This window comes from Esox lucius, chromosome 19, assembly GCF_011004845.1.
Source record: "Esox lucius isolate fEsoLuc1 chromosome 19, fEsoLuc1.pri, whole genome shotgun sequence".
Taxonomy (NCBI): Eukaryota; Metazoa; Chordata; class Actinopteri; order Esociformes; family Esocidae; genus Esox; species Esox lucius.
In genome coordinates, this window is record NC_047587.1 from 39,209,555 (window position 1) to 39,229,320 (window position 19,766).

The window sequence follows — 19,766 nt, forward strand, 5'->3', positions numbered from 1 at the left end:
TATGTTCAAATCAAGTTTAATCCACATTTTGACCTTTATTCTGCAATGGGATGTTTTATAAAGTGAAGGTACATATTAAAGTAACAATCTTTGCACTCCTAGATATTGATAGGGCCAATGGGTTGGGAATGCTGTTAGCGTGACTACTGCCCTTAACGTTAGATAACCCATTGCTTAAAGCCATACCTAGACACATGAACTGTATCTCGAAGTCTATTGAAGACATTTTCAGAGAAACCTTTATTCAGTACAAACCGTTGTAGCAAACATTTAAGCGAACCAAACACATCTCTGTACTCCAGTTAAACTCGCTTTGGCAATGTGAAACGGCAACACGCTGGCACTGTTCACTCTTGAAAGAAAAAATATAAAATACATTTAAAAAAAGGTTAGGTTTACAAACACCCCACTCCCACTTAAATAAACTGCAGACACAATCATGTTCTCTAAAGTATGTTTTCAAAGGCTAATGTTCAAAAACACATTCCAGGTGTCTTCATTATATTGGATGGATTAAGTTTCATATAGTGCCATTATTTGAGTAAGCTGACTGATGCAACAATGTCTGTGCAGCAGACAAAGCCATAACATGCTGAAGGCCAAACCATAGTCATTACCTACACATAAATAATGGTTGCACACTACTTTGACAATACCGGTACCTGACAAGCAATGTGATGAGATACTGTAGATCATTCTAAACTAGATTCTATCAGAGCTATATAAACACACAGTTGTAGATTGTATGCATCTTAAAGATAACCTCACAAAGTGTCATGGGAAGAGTCATAGCAAGGAAGGATGTTTTCATGCTTCTCTGCCTCAGCACCAATTACGTTTTTCAAACATGATCCCATCTGCATGTTAAGATCCAAGGACTAAAGGGAAACGTCGCATTAGAGTTGGGCACAAAGGTCAACAAACTGTCGGCAGAAGTAGATCAATCTGGTGTCCGGATCAAACTGGACTGAAATGGACTAATGAGGTCAGAAAGTTCAAGTGCTTATTTAAATGGCGGGAATCTGTTAAAAAATTGGAACTCTCCAACAACACTCAGGTCAGTTCTTGTCCATTCTATACATTTTACTTGCGCACTGCAACGTTCAGAACGTTCCTCCCTTTGGAATAGGTTGGTCTAGTCTAAAGTGGATTGCGTCGGTCTCATCTGGTCTTGGAGCTGAAATAACATTGGGTTGGTCTGAACTCGTCTGATTCGTACCAGACTGAACTTTTCTGGTTTATAGCGGAGCAGTATGGACTGGTCATGATCTGTTCAAAACACTACAGCTTCTGTTAAGACGTGGAAGGGTCCATCTGTTCAATAGCTGTGTCTTCGTTGCTGGAGCAGGCTAGCTTAGCAGGGCCTATTTTTGCCAGTTCAAATAGACGGTTGGAGTTGAACATGAATAAACCCATCATCGGGAACACAGAAAATAATCAGGACCTCAGTTTTAAAGCTCAGTTTCCGGTCTTAGAGCAAAGTCCGAGCCACGTATTGCAGCAACCCACCATGGCGGTAGAAGGCCAAATCCATCTCATTGTCAAACAGAGTTGTTACACTGAAGGTTTTTCTAGAACTAGTCTAGAGAAACAGAGGGAGAGAAAGGGGAAACAAACACCATGTCATTCAATGAAAAGGCAATGGGAAGAACATAAAGCGTCCATTTGAACTAGAAATGGCAAATTAGTAGAGGCTTTTAATTAGTAGAGGCAACGTTTCTCCTACTTTGACAGTCAGCTGTTGCTTTGGGGACAGGTCGTCCGGTAAGGTGATTGTGAACCTCTCCTTCCCGCAGAGCTCCAGTGAATCAGCGTTCTGGCCGGGCAGGAACTGGAGAGGCATGACACCCATGCCCACCAGGTGGTTCTTGTGCATGTTCTCAAAGCTCTCTGCTATGACTGCACGCACTCCCTGTGAAACAACACTCGGCTATAACTGCATCCTTTCATTCTCAAATGTATTTCATAAAGTGTCACCAAGATTGTTCTCTTTCCTGATTCCAGTTATATTTGGAGGTAACCAGTAAACAAGACCCTTAACGTGAAATAATGCATTTTATTACCAATAAGTAGGGTCCTTTGGCCGCCCAGTCCCGGGAATTTCCCGAGCCGTACCCCTTCCCTGCCAGGATGATGAGGGGAACCCCGTCTTTCTGGTAGCGCTCTGCAGCCTCAAACACGTCCAACTAACAGCACAAAAAAAATTATATATATATATATATATATATATATATATATATATAACTTGGGAGAAAGTTGTGTGTAACACGTTGCTCGTTCCCTTCTGTGTAGAGCCTCCCCCCACCACCGTCTCTCACTGACCGTCTGGCCTGATGGAATGTGCAGGGTCTTCGGGGCCGGCTTGCCAATGAATCGGTTCTGCAGCTTGATGCTTGCAAACGTCCCTCGGGTCATGACAGCGTCGTTCCCCCTCCGGGCGCCGTACGAGTTGAACTCTCGCGGTGTGAGCCTGAGGGAGGACCCAGAGTTTAAAGGTCAATAAGAAGCGTTTCTCAACTGCACGTCTCCCAAAGAACGTGTGCTCCTGTGGTAAAACTACAGTATGTAACATTTCAAAGTTCTCACTATTTTAACTGCTCCTGTTAAAACTATGAAGTCGTCTGCATGCTCGGGAAACGTTCACATTTTAGGGTTCTCACCGTTGGCTCAGCAGGTACTTGGCAGCGGCGCTGACCCTGGCGATGCTCCCGGCGGGGGAGATGTGGTCCGTGGTCACTTTATCTCCCAGGAACAGCAGGACGTGGGCGTTCTCTATTGACTGGGGCGGCTGGACTTCTTTACACTGGGGGGGAGAAAGGTAAGGTCATAGAGTACTCCAAAAGGTTTCAAAATGCAGAGATTAAACATTGAATATATTCACATAAAAAAAAAAAGAAGAAACCTACAAACCGCTCTGACAGCATCACTTTTATTCGTGTGTGCTTTTCAACTTCTGTGTTAGTCTGAGTTTTACACTTTAATACATTTACGTTATACTAGCAAGTGTCCAGGTTTTTGTAGTTGCTCTATTCCCTTGTATCTACACAGATTATTACCAAGATTGTTACAATGAAATCTTATTTATTATTAATTGTAAATGTCAGAGAAAGGTTTCATTTAAAAAGAAAAAAAGTCTCACCAAATTTTTGAAGAAGGAAGGGGAGCGGATGTACGTGGATTTGGGATCCCACGGAAAAACCACAGATTCTGGACATTCAAGGTTGTTCCAAAACAAATTTCCTTTCTGGAAAAGCATGACAAAATGCACTGTGAATGCAACGTCATTCAACTCTATTTTTAATAGAATCCACAACTAGAATTGTCTCTTTAAAACTGGGCAGATCCTCACCTCCCTTCTGGCACGGAGCTCTGTGAAGATGGAGGAAATGACCTTGTCCTGCTCAATGTGATGCACCTCCTCCCTGGTGGGCCAAACGTCCCTCAGGAACACCTCCTTACCCTCAGAGGTCACGCCTAAACCAGAGGGACAGGTTATAAACAGTTATTTTCTTATTATCCTCCATTCAGGTCTCCCGGATCCCACTCAGGCATGTTTCATAAATCAGTGTAGCCGTTTCTGAAAGTTCTGTTTAGTCTATTAGCATTATTTGCTAGCCAGCATTCCTTTACAAATTACTAGCTAATTCAACTGTTGGCTAGCTAATTAGTAAAACCATTCCAGACCATTCCTTTAAGTATGTGCATGTATGGCTATTGAATATTTCTGTTCATACTAAGCCGCTGGCATAACTTTCCTGAAATCAAAATTGGTTGGTTGCCAAAAGCAAATGCTGCTTATCAGATATATAGAAGTTGACAAAATTCATAGCAGCAACGTCAACTCTGCAGGTTTTAGGGTTGGTAGAGGAGTTAGAGCAGCATCGCACACCACATTTTGATTATGATTGGTTTTGCAACGTCAGACGGTGTTAGATTACATTTTGCCAACTGTTGATTTTGGAGGAGCTAGAATAGGCGGAAATCTATCCCCCAATATATCAGTGTAAACATAACTATGTAATTTCAATAATATTGATAATATGAATGAAACCACTTGTGCTGACCTTAGACACTTAATAGCACGTTTTTAAGTTTCAATAGATTGTGTGCAATGCCGTTTGCCTCACAGAGGTTTGATCCCCTGCCCCCCAGCCCTCAGCAGTGGCACATCGTGCAGGTATAGTGCATGTATGGGAATCTGACAGTCTGTTGTTGGTGGCTTTCAGTAAGTAGTTCAAACAAAGGATAAGTTAGACATTTTACTTCAATACTATAAAATACATTTCTAACCTTCACCTGTCTTAATTTTCACTGCATTGAATTACAGGTCACACTTTGTTAGCTAGTGGTTAGCTGACATTTGCTAGCTAGCTACAGTAACATCAACCAGTGTTTGCAGCTTTTTGAATTCGAGTCAATGAGAAGCTTGCAGTGCAGTGTATGTAGTGCTCCCTAGCTGGCAAGGTGACTGTTCGTGTCAACCGTCTGAAAGGCACTCAATGCACATACCTATTGTGAGGTTAATCCAGTTTGTTTTATGTTGGAAGGGTTCACACACAATAAATAGCTGAATCTGCAGATCTACAGCAGTGAGCAAACCAATGGTGCAAACAAAAACAGTATTACAGCACTACTTTTAGTGTCTCCTCAATAATTTCTCTTGAGAAAATGTAACGTTATTGTCCCCTCCAAAGTTTTCCGCCCCTGGGAGCTAGGTCATTTAAATGGTGCAACCATTGACTACAGTGGACCTTTCAAATAACGTGCAGTGGTTCCACTAACCCAGAGGCTCCTTCTCGAAGTTAATGCCGACAGTGCCTGCTATGGCGTAGGCCACTACTAGAGGCGGGGAAGCCAGGTAGTTGGCCTTGACCTGGTCGTATAGGCGTCCCTCAAAATGCCTGTTCCCAGAAAGCACTCCACAGGCCACCAGGTCCCCCTACAGAGGTGCAATAGGAGAGTAAGAACTACATACATAACCTTATATTCATCCCTGTAACTCTCTCTAGCCACCCCCATCGTCAAAAGTTCATATCAGTCCGCACTTAAGTCTAGTTAACATACAACATTGGATTTTACTTCCTAAATATGTCAGCCTAGTTGCTCAGAGTTCTGCAGTAGCCAAGTTTAGACCGTTTTGTTCAACTACCTGTTTGATGGCTTCAGTGACTGGTTCTGGTAAAGGTGTAGTGTTTCCTACACAAGTGGCGCATCCGTAACCAATCACCTCAAACCTGAGTCAGATAGGTAAAGTTATCAAAATGTTCTACTGCTGAATACTCAATGAGCCATTTCTGCATAACCCCGTTTGGGTTTGTGCCTCCTCACCCTAGCTGGCTGAGGTAAGGCAGTACTCCACTGGTGTTGAGGTAGTGGGTGACCATGCCGCTGCCGGGAGCCAGGCTGGTGCGGATGTAAGGCTTGACGGAAAGGCCCGCCTCCACCGCTTTCTTGGCCAGCAGACCTGCCAATCGAAGAAGCAAGAACTCAACAAGGCAGGTCCGGTCATAACGTTGGCTGAATTCCTGATTTTCCCAAACAAAGCACTGGCCAAAAATGTATAAATTCTGGATTTTAAATGATAAGAATACAGGAACGTGTCCCGCCTCACCTGCAGTCAGCATGACGGACGGGTTGCAGTTGTTGGTGCAGCTGATGACGGCTGCGATGACCACAGAGCCGTGCGCCAGCTCATACTCCTGACCGGCGTGTAGGAATGGCACCAGGGTGTCCTGCTTGTCCTTGGAGATGTGGAACCCTTTGAAACCCACCTAGACAGAAATATATTATTTACTTAAAGATGCATTACGGAGTCATTCATGACAGCCAGTGTTCTGTGCACAAATCCAATTCATAACGTAGAACACTCAAAATAGAATAAAACTTTTGATTGAAGTCAACAATTTGTCCACTCAATTCATTCGATGCCTTTAATCCAACACAAACAGCCGAATTCGATTAGCTTTGCACAGAAAGACTAAACCCTGGTACATTTTTGTGGGCTTTGTTGACTGGGGTTGTGTGACTGGTGAGTTACCTTCTCGTTGAGACAGCTCTGGAAATCCTCCTTCATGTTGCTGACGGCCACCCTGTCCTGGGGCCTCTTGGGCCCACTCACGTGGGGCGTCATGGAGCTCAGGTCAATCTCAACCACCTTGAAAAGAAACAGGGACAACGTCACTCTGCCTCTGATCATGGAACTGTATAATGCTGAACAGTTTGAGACAATATTCCTTGACAGGGTTCTCCGCACGTTTTCCCGTACTTGCTGACAACTTGAAAAGACAGAAAGACTACCTCTGAATACTGTGGGTCTTCTGACGAGTCCTCATAGCTCCTGAACAGTTTCACAGCCTTCAGGTAAGCCTCCAGTAATTCAAGTTTCTCCTCAGTAAAGTCTTAGATAAAAGGAAAACACTGCATCAACATTTTATGCCATTTATTCAACAGTGGAAACAACTCACCCACCTCAGCCTTGCTGGTGACAAACTAGCATGGTTTCAGATCTGATTGTCACACCAGTGAGTTAGAGTGGATTTAATTTAAAGTGAATTAAATTTAAAATTCCAGTCAATTCAGAAAACACGCAAATTCAAATACCCTTCAATGTGGAAAATGTTACACATCAGTTGGAGTTGGGTTAACATTAGATTTGCCAGTGACTAGACAAGGACAGGAGACAGAGCTTCCTGACGTACTTGTTTGTCTAAAGTGCTTGAGGGTGACGTGGTCGACAGGGAAGAAGCTGACAGTGGCATTATATTCAGGACACATGTTGGCGATGGTTGTCCTGTCTGGGATGGATAGCTGGGATACACCCGGACCGAAGAATTCCACAAACTTCCCAGCTATTCCCGCCTGACGAAGATGCTGAAGATGGGGAACACATTGAATCAAACTATTGGCTGTGCGTTTAATACACTGAGCAAAACAGAAGCTTACCTTACCAACAGTTCATGATTTTTTTGTCTGTATGAGCGTTTGTGATATGGAAATAAAACAACAAGTTAAGTATTTTCCCAAATGAATGTGCAGTGGTTAGATTTCAACATATTACAGTACATGTGATGAGAATGGCTTTATGAGCTTTATCATTATACATAGAACCATGTATCTACTAGCTTCACCAAGGTGAAATGGTGAACTGTTTTAGCCGGCACTGTGTCAGAATGACATACCAAAGGTCTGCTTTGGTTATGTCCCTGTTAAAAGTGGTGTGTGGAGACCCTTGTAGTCTAAACAATTCCCCTGACAATTCCAAACTTTGTCCTTGAAACACTTGCTATTGAACAACTTAAGGTGCTTTTAGAGACCAATAATGTCTTGAGCAAGTTAGTCTGGCTATAGAAAGACACACAACCCTATTACGTGTACACATACTAGGAATTCGACTCTGGATTATACAGGCCCATGATGTGCTTACTCATAAAAAAATGACCTAAACAAAGAACACTCAGGAAAAGTCATATATAAAGAAAAGATTCAGTAAAAAAATAATAATAATACATTTGCTATACTATGACAATACAATGCTGAGAATACAAACCAAATACCAAGACAAATGGGCCTAAAGGTAGTTTGATGCTCTAGACCTGCGAAGCTGAAAACAAGAACACTTCAGAGGTACCCTCCAATGAGCTCCAGCGCATTGTATTTATTAGCCATCCCGTAGCCTACCTTGGTGATGCCCAGAACAATGTCGATGGACGTGGCCAGGGTGTTGATGGAGCCCACCAGCTTGCAGCCAACCACCTGGGGAAGGGTCAGGGAGACGGGCTGTCCAAGCATCACTGCCTCAGACTCAATCCCTCCCACTCCTGACAGACAAGATACAAAACACTTAACCTCAAATGTCCTCACTTTGGCGCATCATTTTATTTTACACATTAACGTCATGACAAAGACACCCATTGTGCAAAAAAAAAAATCTGAGAGAGGATAGCCCTAGTGACTGGACAGAGATATGACGTTTCAGGTGTGTGATAATCCTACTCATTACAAGGCTTGTTCCAGCAACGAGCAAAGTCCTTCATTTGTGCTCAGAGTGGATGCAGCTGACAAGGATTTTACTGGTGTCTCTGATATCACTGCTTGATAGACAACCAATATTCATGAAAGGCAAGTTTGACACCATTTATGTACCTACAGCATTCTATAATTTCATGTTTTATTAATTTATTACTTTACAGATCTTTTTCTTAAATGTATCTTCATCAACAACAAAAAAGGTTGTGAAATGTATAGTACTCTACTTGTAGCCCAAGTTGTCATGAAAATAATTTAGTAGGAGTTTACTGTGAGACAGAAAATTAGGTTAGGGCATGCAGGAAAATTAAAGAGTGCCCTTCCTCAACATTACGTTTTAAGCATGGGACTAGTGGTTTAATGATATGGTAGACATATCCATGACCATTTATTTGCTTGTTCCTTAATGAATCAACAAAGCGTCTGATGTTTGTCTAGGACAAGGTGTGTTTTGACTACTTTTCTCATCCAATGGATGTTCTCATCCATTGTAAAGTTGGAGCTGAGGTCAATTACTGAGGGTAATGAGTACAGATTGCACCACTGTAACATAGTCATGGATTGATTTCAATAAAACCTCACTCCATAGACTGCAATCAACGTTTGCAAGATGTGGTTTATTGGGAACAGTATTACATTGAGGGGGCATAGACTAGCGGGTGGAGTTGACTTAATGGAACAAGTAGTCCCTGATCAATTCTCAAATGTTACATTTTGTTCTGTCAGGGGTCTGAGAACTTTTGCAAGCTACTGTAGCTACTCAAAAGGCACTGCAAGTGGGTAATTATGCAGTATTTTCCTATGCTATATGAACCTGAACTTGTTGAGGCAAGGGCATCAGCTAACCTAGCGGTTAGAGCATCTGAACAGTCACCCAAAGATTGCTGGATCAAATCCACATGCTGGCAAGGAGAAAAACCTAACATTCGGCTCCTGCGCAAGACAATTAAGCCCAATTTCAAAAGCATGTCACTCTGTGTAGCAATGCTAAATTAGTGAAATGTAAACACGGTTGTTTGTTACCCCAGCCGAGAACGCCCAGTCCGTTGATCATGGTGGTGTGGGAGTCCGTTCCCACCACGCTGTCTGGGTGGATGAAGCCCTGGCTCTCCTGCACCACCCGTGACAGATACTCCAGGTTCACCTGGTGGACGGCGCCCACATCCGGGGGTACCACGTTCACATTCTTAAACGCTTTTGAGCACCACTTCAAGAGAAAAAGAAAATAGTGTATTATGTACACTCACCTAAAGGATTATTAGGAACACCATACTAATACTGTGTTTGACCCCCTTTCACCTTCAGAACTGCCTTAATTCTACATGGCATTGATTCAACAAGGTGCTGAAACCATTCTTTAGAAATGTTGGCCCATATTGATAGGATAGCATCTTGCAGTTGATGGAGATTTGTGGGATGCACATCCAGGGCACGAAGCTCCCGTTCCACCACATCCCAAAGATGCTCTATTGGGTTGAGATCTGGTGACTGTGGGGGCCATTTCAGTACAGTGAACTCATTGTCATGTTCAAGAAACCAATTTGAAATGATTCGAGCTTTGTGACATGGTGCATTATCCTGCTGGAAGTAGCCATCAGAGGATGGGTACATGGTGGTCATAAAGGGATGGACATGGTCAGAAACAATGCTCAGGTAGGCCGTGGCATTTAAACGATGCCCAATTGGCACTAAGGGGCCTAAAGTGTGCCAAGAAAACATCCCCCACACCATGTCACCACCAGCCTGCACAGTGGTAACAAGGCATGATGGATCCATGTTCTCATTCTGTTTACGCCAAATTCTGACTCTACCATCTGAATGTCTCAACAGAAATCGAGACTCATCAGACCAGGCAACATTCTTCCAGTCTTAAACTGTCAAATTTTGGTGGTTATTTCAGTCATAGTAGCTCTTCTATCAGCTTGAATCAGTCAGCCCATTCTCCTCTGACCTCTAGCATCAACAAGGCATTTTCGCTCACAGGACTGCCGCATACTGGATGTTTTTCCCTTTACACACCATTCTTTGTAAACCCTAGAAATGGTTGTGCGTGAAAATCCCAGTAACTGAGCAGATTGTGAAATACTCAGACCGGCCCGTCTGGCACCAACAACCATGCCACGCTCAAAATTGCTTAAATCACCTTTCTTTCCCATTCTGACATTCAGTTTGGAGTTTAGGAGGACCACACCCCTAAATGCATTGAAGCAACTGCCATGTGATTGGTTGATTAGATAATTGCATTAATGAGAAATTGAACAGGTGTTCCTAATAATCCTTTAGGTGAGTGTAAATACGTAATGGTATTGGCAGGTGTAGATACAGGTGCTGCTTTCAGCTGACAATAGTTACAGTACTGTATAAATGTTGAGTTTACTTTAGGGAGGGGAGAGTTAACTGCCATACCTTAAAGAACTGCAGCCGTTCTTTGTTTCGGATTAGTTCCATCTCCTGGGTCTTCAGCACAGTTTCAGGTCTGCAGAGAAAAACTGAAAATAAGCACCTATCCTTACTCTTATCCAGGGTAGCAGGCAGGCTCTGTAATATACATCTCACCCCACCAGGACTCCAGACCAGCGTTTCCCACATTACATCCAGAGTTCTTCTGATTGCAAACACCCAAGTCTATAGACTCCTGTCAATAGTAACACCATTGTTCTAAATATTGTAACAACATTTCATTCCTAGTGACTCAGGAAATTGCGGAGTTACCCAGTCAGTCCAGGGTGTCTGAAGGTTTCAGCAAGTTAAATTTACGACTTCAGACCTTTCTAATGCCACTTAATTCAATTTAGGACCAATTTCACAACACCACACACAAAAAACACACAAGGACACCAATTCGGCTGAAGTACCCACTGTTGTTAGAGCAGTACAACCCACGGATGTGAAGGCTACAGTATCTTACTCTGAGACAGGTTGCAGGTGGAAGGGACAGAGAAGGGGGGTGTTCTCAATCTGCTGGACGGCAGGGGCAGGTCTGCCCGGGCCAGCTGGAGTATCAGCACAGCTTCCTTTGCTGCAGCTCCACCTCTCGCTTCCGCAATGGGAACTCCTCCTAGGTGTGGGTCTGGCAGGGGAGGATCGAGGTGGAGGTCCCTGGTTCTGGACATCCCCTCCACCTGGGTTGGGGGCATTCTGTATTGCACTGCAGACAGATGGAGTCATTTCAGCAAAAGCAGGAACATTTCAGACAATCGTTTCAAAAAGAGCAGGGTCATTTCAAAGGATAACTTCAGAAAGAGCAAAATACAATTTAAGAAGAAAATTACCATGTTATCCCAACTTAGAGCATTACCATGATATCCCAACACTATTGAGGTCAGAAGGTTTCTCAGCCATAATAAAGTAAAATATAACTTTGGAGGACGTATCCTTTAAGCCCACCATTTGCTGAGGTCAATTTGTAGAGAGTGGTCAACGATGAGATCCGTGGGGCACACAGGGTTGACCAGGCTGGGGTCCACTCCATGTTTGGACACCGCATCCCTCATTGCAGCCAGGTCCACCATGGCAGGGATGCCACTGTATAGAGGAACCACCATCAGATCCAGCATATGGAGGAACCACCACAGAACAAAACATAACACATAGGTGAACCAAGACTGGCACCCGCTTGCACAGCAAACTATGCTGACAATTCCACTGGGTACGGGAATTTGTAAGGGTCCCATTTTTTAAGTTACTCAGTTTCCCAACTTACTGTTGAGAGTAGGGATGGCCATTCAAGGCTTCATTACCATTGTTCTATCAGCAGGATATAATGCTAGCAGTGTTAACTCAGATTTCAAAATAAGTCATAATTGAAATATATAAGGCAATGTAATTTATCTAGTCCATTAATTTATGTTTAATATCCGTTCCAATGTTGTTTTTGTCTGTTCTTTTTTACAGACTAGATTGTTAACTACAGTGGGGAGAACAAGTATTTGATAAACACTGCCGATTTTGCAGGTTCCCACTTACAAAGCATGTAGAAGTCTGTAATTGTTATCATAGGTACTCTTCAACTGTGATTGACGGAATCTAAAACAAAAATCCAGAAAATCACATTGTCTGATTTTTAAGTAATTAATTAGCATTTTATTGCATGACATAAGTATTTGATAAATCAGAAAAGCAGAACTTAATATTTGGTACAGAAACCTTTGTTTGCCAGAGATCATATGTTTCCTGTAGTTCTTGACCAGGTTTGCACACACTGCAGCAGGGATTTTGGCCCACTCCTCCATACAGACCTTCTCCAGATCCTTCAGGTTTTGAGGCTGTCGCTGGGCACTACGGACTTTCAGCTCCCTCCAAAGATTTTCTATTGAGTTCAGGTCTGGAGACTGGCTAGGCCACTCCAGGACCTTGAGATCCTTCTTAAGGAGCCACTCCTTAGTTGCCCTGGCTGTGTGTTTCGGGTCATTGTCATGCTGGAAGATCCAGCCACGACCCATCTTCAATGCTCTTACTGAGGGAAGGAGGTTATTGGCCAAGATCTTGCGATACATGGCCCCATCCATCCTCCCCCAATACGGTGCAGTCGTCCTGTCCCCTTTGCAGAAAAGCATCCCCAAAGAATGATGTTTCCACCTCCATGCTTTGTGGTTGGTATGGTGTTCTTGGGGTTGTACTCATCCTTCTTCTTCCTCCAAACACGGCGAGTGGAGTTTAGACCAAAAAGCTCTATTTTTGTCAGACCACATGAGCTTCTCCCATTCCTCCTCTGGATCATCCAGATGGTCATTGGCAAACTTCAGACGGGCCTGGACATGTGCTGGCTTGAGCAGGGGGACCTTGCGTGCGCTGCAGGATTTTAATCCATGATGGCGTAGTGTTACTAATGGTTTTCTTTGAGATTGTGGTCCCAGCTCTCTTCAGGTCATTGACCAGGTCCTGCCGTGTAGTTCTGTGCTGATCCCTCACCTTCCTGGTGAGATCTTGCATGGAGCCCCAGACCGAGGGAGATTGACCGTCATCTTGAACTTCTTCCATTTTCTAATAATTGCGCCAACAGTTGTTGCCTTCTCACCAAACTGCTTGCCTATTGTCCTGTAGCCCATCCCAACCTTGTGCAGGTCTACAATTCTATCCCTGATGTCCTAACACAGCTCTCTGGTCTTGGCCATTGTGGAGAGGTTGGAGTCTGTTTGATTGAGTGTGTGGACAGGTGTCTTTTATACAGGTAACGAGTTCAAACAGGTGCAGTTAATACAGGTAATTAGTGGACAACAGGAGGGCTTCTTAAAGAAAAACGAACAGGTCTGTGAGAACCGGAATTCTTACTGGTTGGTAGGTGATCAAATACTTATGTCATGCTACAAAATGCAAATTAATTATTTAAAAATCATAATCAGATTTTCGGGATTTTTGTTATAGATTCCGTCTCTCGCAGTTGAAATGTCCCTATGATAAAAATTACAGACCTCTACATGCTTTGCATCTGAGTGCTGCCAGCATAATATCCTGATGCTAAAATAACACTAATGAAGCCTCGTTTGGCCATCACTAGTTGAGAGTCCCAAATTAAAATTGAAGATGAATACCAAAATTGCACTAAGGCAGCTTCCACAGAGCACCCTATTGGGTCATCTATAGTTAATATAGTACATTATTGGTTCAATGCAACTGGTTGAAAATACAGCACCGGAATAGGTGACCCTAGACCACATGATGAGTTATAATATGACTGATATTTTTGTCTAACAAGGAACGTGATGGTCACCCCCAGTGCACTTACACCACCTTCTGTAGTGAACCACAAATTGATTTGAATCACAATAACCTAATATATCGCATTATTCAAAGGCAACACAGCAGTTTAATGGTGACTAACGCTGGTTCTAATCACTGAACCGGCACCAGCAAATTACCCATAAAAATTCATGGATGACATAGAGCCTATTTCGTTTTTTGTGGTGGAAGAACCAAAGAGTGGCAATTTATTAGCAACAGGCTAGTTTAACCAACTAATTTGGATTCCCTCATATAACCAGATAGTAGTGCAATGGTGCTATAGCCAAGAGCAAGGTCCATTTTCAAGTTCAGAGAAATATTGTTATCCATTCCTATAACAAGAAACACTGTTATTGGTCAGCTGCCGAGAACAAGGTGAGAAGAACAGTCTGGGGAGAACTGACCAAAGACATCAGAGGCTTAATTATTTAGCTTCCTTATTAAAGCTAAATAAAAAAAGCATACCAAAAGAATCCATGGGATGTCACAAATCTAAATTTTTCTTAACATTTAAACTCTGCCTCTATTTAATGAATTAAAAAATAAATGGATGTTCAATGCATCGTTATATGGTTGTCATTGCGTATGACTGCTGAGACCTAAGTTAAGGGTTTGGTGCATTTAGGGTTTTGTATGAAACTTTTATTTGTTTTCTTTATTTTGCGAGAGAGGGGCTACAGCACCAGTTAACGGTTTGGGTCACACTGCGTCCTTTTCAAATGGTTAGGTACGGAGCCTGTAGTTACGACCTTCACTGTATCACAAATCAAAAAGCCTATCACAACTTTCTCATTTCAATTTTCAAAGTATTACCAACCAAACAAGACTTCACTGCTGTTTGTTTTGCAACAGAGGAGATGGATAAACTGAAGAACTTCCACAGCGACTGGAATTAGGGGTACACGATATATTGACTCGATATGGTTTTCGCAATAGCACATTGAAAATGTTACGTAAAGTATGCACTATTCTGTTTACTTCGTGGAGAAATGCGTCCATTGGCTCTGTTGCTTAGTTGTGTTCAATTCAGAGCCCGCTTGAAACTGCTCTAGAATGATCATGTTTCATTGGCCAATTGCCCTGTCACATGCAAGTGTGAGCGCACGGGTCCACAACACGAACATACCCTATGTGACGTGTGCATACTTCGACAGCGAAATTAGTCAGAGGAGTGAAAGAAAAGGACAGAAAACTAAGAGGATGAGTGTGGCTCAGGGAACGAAACAGAGATGGAAGAGGAAACGTTAGTGGGGTGCAACGTTACACGTATCCATACCGTTCGGTTCGGTACGCGTTGTGATCCGGATTAATATAGTCTAGTTTAAACAACATGTTACTTATTTTGTGTGTGAAACTAACATTCTAAAGAGTTTACGCCAGAGACAGATCTCGGGGCCGTAACTTATCAACTAAAGTAGCCTAGAACATGTAACGCAGTCTCGTAAATAAACATGGCGAACACAAACGACAAGCCAGAGCATGAGGACTCTCCCGTATCCTTCAGGTCCTCCGTTTGGAAAACTTAGGGCTTCCAGTTAAAGCTCCACTAGGTACAGTAGGATTTGTTCAGTAAATAAACTCCGATTTTCTCCCCTTATAAACACCTTGTGTAAGGTGACGAGGCCCTCTAAGAGTTGTTTAGCAACACAGACAGTACAGTGCCAGTGAAAAGTCAAATTTTTGGAGCCTGCCGCTACTTTCCAGACAATTCTGTTCCTGAAATCCCGTCCCAGCCAATCGCTTTCTGCGAGGCAGGCTTTCCTTCTTGGCTTATTTTGTGAACAACATTTTTTCCTGGATGAAATATATAGCACATAGACTGTATATAAAATGGACGACGCCCTTTCGCTCTTTTCCATTGGTGAAAAATGAAGCCACCAGTGTCCTGATACGGCGCTGACATCTTGGACTTGCGTCTGCGCAGATAGCGATCTTGGGACCAGTTCTGCGCAGTAGTTATGCGCAGTAGCGAGAAGGAAGTAAAGCCGTAAAGCCGCGAAATCAACGGCCCCACCTCTGTGCCCCGCCCTCACTCTCCCTCGCAGAATGCGCATACCGTAATCAATCGCAAGTCCAAGTACAGTACAACCTTTGCTTGTTAAACCTAGACGATATGTTATAGCCTAACTTACATCATGTTTAACCTTAATTTAGAATAGGCCTAATACAAAAATAATTGGTAACTTCTAGCTAACGATCACCTGCTAGCTATTAACATGGCTATTAACGAGGCTTGTTGTCTTTTAGCTAACGTTAGCTAGCCCATTACATTTATTTACTAATTAAATAGCTTATAAATTTCACTTACCGAAAAAAATTCAAAGATCGATTGGAAATGCCAGATCGGTTAGCACAATGTACTGCAGAACAACCCATTATGTCCGTGTGAAATTATATCAATTATAGAAATTTAGAGATTAAATGTAAAGTTCCAATCTCCTCAGTCCTCCGAAGATTCAGTGGCTCCTCGGCTCAGATAGCTGTCAATCACAGCTGTGAATCACGACGTCACACCACCGTTTTTAGAGCATTAAATAACTAACTAAAAACAAACTTATTTTAAAAACAAACTCTTGAATTTACATTAGCGTGATACAAACTACAGTAAATGACAGAAACCAGCTTCGGAAAAAATATATTTGAAGGGTAATTTAATTGTTTAGTTGGTCTCGCGTCCCATTGAATAACATGGGGAGGGCGGGGATTATGACCTATACTGGGACCACTCACCAGGGGGCGATCGAGACGTTTTGGCTTCACTTTTCAGGGCTTGTGCGGCACGCTTGATATAGCATAAGTACGCAATAAGGAGCGTACTTACTGTAAGAAGCTATAATGGCAGCTAGAGACCAGGATGACAAACTGCCAATTCCTCTCGTCTATTACAGCATACAAAACGAAAAGTGCAAAGAAACGAAAGAAGACTAGCTCTATAGGAACTCTAAGCTAACGTAAGCAAGGCTAAAAATAACTTTTTTTGGAATAGGTAATTCTATTTTTTATATTATTATTTGGAACTTAATTCTCTATCGGGCATTGGTGCGGAATTGCTTTCTGCCGGTGAGTAATTGCAAAATGCTGTAATTGTTTCTTTTACTGAATAATTGCAGCTTTAACTACAGTGGCAATGGGCAAAGTTACATAGGCTGAAACACCGGACTCTGCTAGCGATCAGCGTTCAGATTCCCTTTGCGGTAGCATGTTTGCAGTCTGTGTCCATGCAATAATTTGTTCTCATATTTTTTTTAATGACTGCTTTTAGTGTTGATTAGGTATCATGTCTAAAAAGCCAAAACCTGTGACTGGCGCTGTTTGAGAGTTGACAAGTGTTCCTCGACTGTAGAGACTACATTTGGGGGCATATCGTAAGATACGATTCAACTTGGTCAATGAGACCAACGAAATGCAAACCAGAAGTGCAAATAGAAGAAGACAGTACAAATGTACAACGTATTAAATATAATGTATAGATGTGCAAGGAAGGCAAATGCAAGTGCAAAAGGCAGTTCTGAACCCCAATTTGCAACATGTGTCTGGTACTCTAAGAAGTTGGACAGGGTTGGCAGGTCTGCTGTACCACCAGTACAACATGTCCTGTTCTGTAGACATGGTCTTTATTTATTCATGTTGTACCAGTCCAATATGACTGTCAGTTGAAATAAACCCTTGTGTTGTAAGAAAACCTGTTTTCACATGTTATGAATCAATTTTGATGCATTTTCCCATAGATTGTGTTTTTACATATGTTTAAGAATATTGAAATGAATATTGATCTGGCAATTTTCATGATCAATATCACATTTTCTCAATATCGTGCAACACTAACTGGAATCTGTCCTACCGAGCAAACGGGGGGGGGGGGGGGGGCAGACAGACAGATGATCCACCAGGAAGGCTGTGTCAGCATAGTGCACTACATCTACAGGTAAGCAAAAGCAGTAACCTCGGTTACTATGTCTCACAACTTCCTTAAAGCAGGACCCATCGTCAAGGAAAAGACTAGAATATTCCAGACTCAACAGAATGAAGACTAAACACACTTGTCAGCACAACAAGGGTGCAGCCGAACAGGCTATTGTCATCTGTACCTCACAATCTCTCCAAAAACACACTGAAATATTCCTCTGCCTTTCTGACCTTTAAAACCCATTTTCTTGTTAGGTTATACACTATGTTTTGTGATAACAGCAGACTTTATTGCAATTTTCATTTTGTGAAGCAAAACACACTGTCTATTAAAATTTCACGAAATCCAATTGTAGTTTTGAAATGTTTAAAGGTTCACAGCCCTTCTGCAACTTTGCTAAGTAGGGCACACAGGAAAACCAGCCTGTGCTGTGACACAGGGACACTGCTGCTACCTCAGAAAACAGGTTACTTACACAGCAAATGGTGGGAAAAAAAGACCTGGACAAGTAGAGGTGGAGGAGGAAAAGACTCACGTGAAGTCCTGAAGCAGGACCCTGCCAGGGGAGAAAGGCACCTCCACCACATTCTGCTGCTGGCTCCAGTTTAGGATGTTGTGGACATCCTCCTCTTTCACATAGAAGTGGTCGCATTTGCGTATAGCTGCCTCCAAGAGGACACGAATGGCTAGAGGCAGCTTGTCTATAGAAAAGAAAGGAATGAGAGAACATTAGAAAACACCCTGTGCAAACTGCATTATATTTAAAAGTGTTATCATTTTCACCATGCTACCTGAACAGAATCTAACACCTATAAATGGGGGCTTTTTAGTTGTTTATGTCACCTGACCCTACTTACGAATGACAAAAACATTGAGTAAAAGGTCACTGGTTTGGTCTTTTGATGCACAGCCTACATGCAAGCATTAGCCCACGGTTGTTCTTCCCAGGGTGTTAACAAAGCCATACTAACCGTATTTGGCATCATTCAGCTTCTGCGGATTGAAAAACTTCAGGTCACCGTCTTTCAGTGTGTCAATCAGGTGGCTGAAAGGATGCTCCTCTGTATGGGGAAACAGAAACATCACATCACTGCCTACCCAGGATCAACTCAGATTAATGGTGTTTTTGGGAGTTGCCTTCTAAATAAAAGACACAGGCATGTACAGGCATTTCTGTGAATAGCGTTTGCGTATGTGTGATTTATTTTACTGGACAGCCTATGAAAATGTAGAACCCTTTGACAGGTTATGCTGTTCAGCTTTCACCCTTTTCAGAGTTCGACTCACTTCACTCACCATGACCAAGTAGCATTCCATTTATTTGGGATGTGAAATAATGAGGAAGGTCATGTGTTTTGATCTACATTGGTTCCTGTATGGCTTTTAACCAAAGCTGGCATGTATTTAAACACAGTGATCACACTTCACCATGTGAAAAGTAAGTCAGAATATTGATATTCATCTGTTTGTTGAAAACAAGAGTAACGCTAACCCAACCACCTACTTTCACCAGCAAAACCACCACTTCGGCCCATTTACCAATATCATGATAAACAAAAGACAAGGGACACAAGGAAATAAACATCCATATACAACCCTGTTTCCAAAAGTTGGGATGCTTTATTAAATGCAAATAAAAACTATGTAATGATGTGCAAATCATATATCCCTATATTTAATTAAAAATAGTACACAGACAAAATATCAAATGTTGAAACTGAGAAATGTTATTGTCCATTTTAAATTTGTTGCCAGCAACACAACAAAAGTTGGGACAGGGTCATGTTTACCACTGTGTATCTACTCTTCTTATATAAACACAAAGCATTTGGCAACAGAGGGGACCAGTGCTGTAGTTTTGAAAGTGGAATGTTGTCCCATTTGCTGTATTTGTCATTTCATAATGCACCAAATCCTTTCAATAGGGGTCAGGTCTGGATTGCAGGCAGGCTAGTTTAGTGCTCAGACTGTTTTACTATAGAGCCATGCTGTTGTGACACATGCAGAATGTGGTTTGGCATTGTCCTGCTGAAATATGGAAGGCCTTCCCTAGAAAAGACATTGTCTGGATGGCAGCATATGTTGCTACAAAACCTGTATATGGTTCAGCATT

The 19,766-nt window shown here is 42.4% G+C and overlaps 1 protein-coding gene across 3 annotated transcripts in view; it reads right to left on the reverse strand.

The window, feature by feature from the left end:
• Positions 1-19,766, reverse strand: part of ireb2 (iron-responsive element binding protein 2) — a 27,316-nt gene continuing 7,550 nt past the window's right edge. For 2 of the 3 annotated variants that reach the window (XM_010884314.4, XM_010884312.4), the window contains exons 2-22: positions 18,625-18,714; positions 18,189-18,354; positions 11,413-11,550; positions 10,934-11,173; positions 10,432-10,501; positions 9,049-9,232; positions 7,678-7,817; positions 6,699-6,870; positions 6,298-6,398; positions 6,038-6,154; positions 5,612-5,771; positions 5,329-5,464; positions 5,150-5,234; positions 4,783-4,939; positions 3,350-3,474; positions 3,140-3,244; positions 2,661-2,803; positions 2,323-2,470; positions 2,064-2,186; positions 1,727-1,912; positions 1-1,582 (exon numbers count right to left, since the gene is read on the reverse strand). In XM_010884314.4, coding sequence (XP_010882616.2) covers positions 1,472-1,582; positions 1,727-1,912; positions 2,064-2,186; positions 2,323-2,470; positions 2,661-2,803; positions 3,140-3,244; positions 3,350-3,474; positions 4,783-4,939; positions 5,150-5,234; positions 5,329-5,464; positions 5,612-5,771; positions 6,038-6,154; positions 6,298-6,398; positions 6,699-6,870; positions 7,678-7,817; positions 9,049-9,232; positions 10,432-10,501; positions 10,934-11,173; positions 11,413-11,537 — 2,628 coding nt within the window. In that variant the 5' untranslated portion in view covers positions 11,538-11,550; positions 18,189-18,354; positions 18,625-18,714 and the 3' untranslated portion in view covers positions 1-1,471. Of the gene's footprint in view, positions 1,583-1,726; positions 1,913-2,063; positions 2,187-2,322; positions 2,471-2,660; positions 2,804-3,139; positions 3,245-3,349; positions 3,475-4,782; positions 4,940-5,149; positions 5,235-5,328; positions 5,465-5,611; positions 5,772-6,037; positions 6,155-6,297; positions 6,399-6,698; positions 6,871-7,677; positions 7,818-9,048; positions 9,233-10,431; positions 10,661-10,933; positions 11,174-11,412; positions 11,551-18,188; positions 18,355-18,624; positions 18,715-19,766 lie in introns of those variants that run through there. The other variant, XM_010884313.4, reaches the window with a different exon arrangement.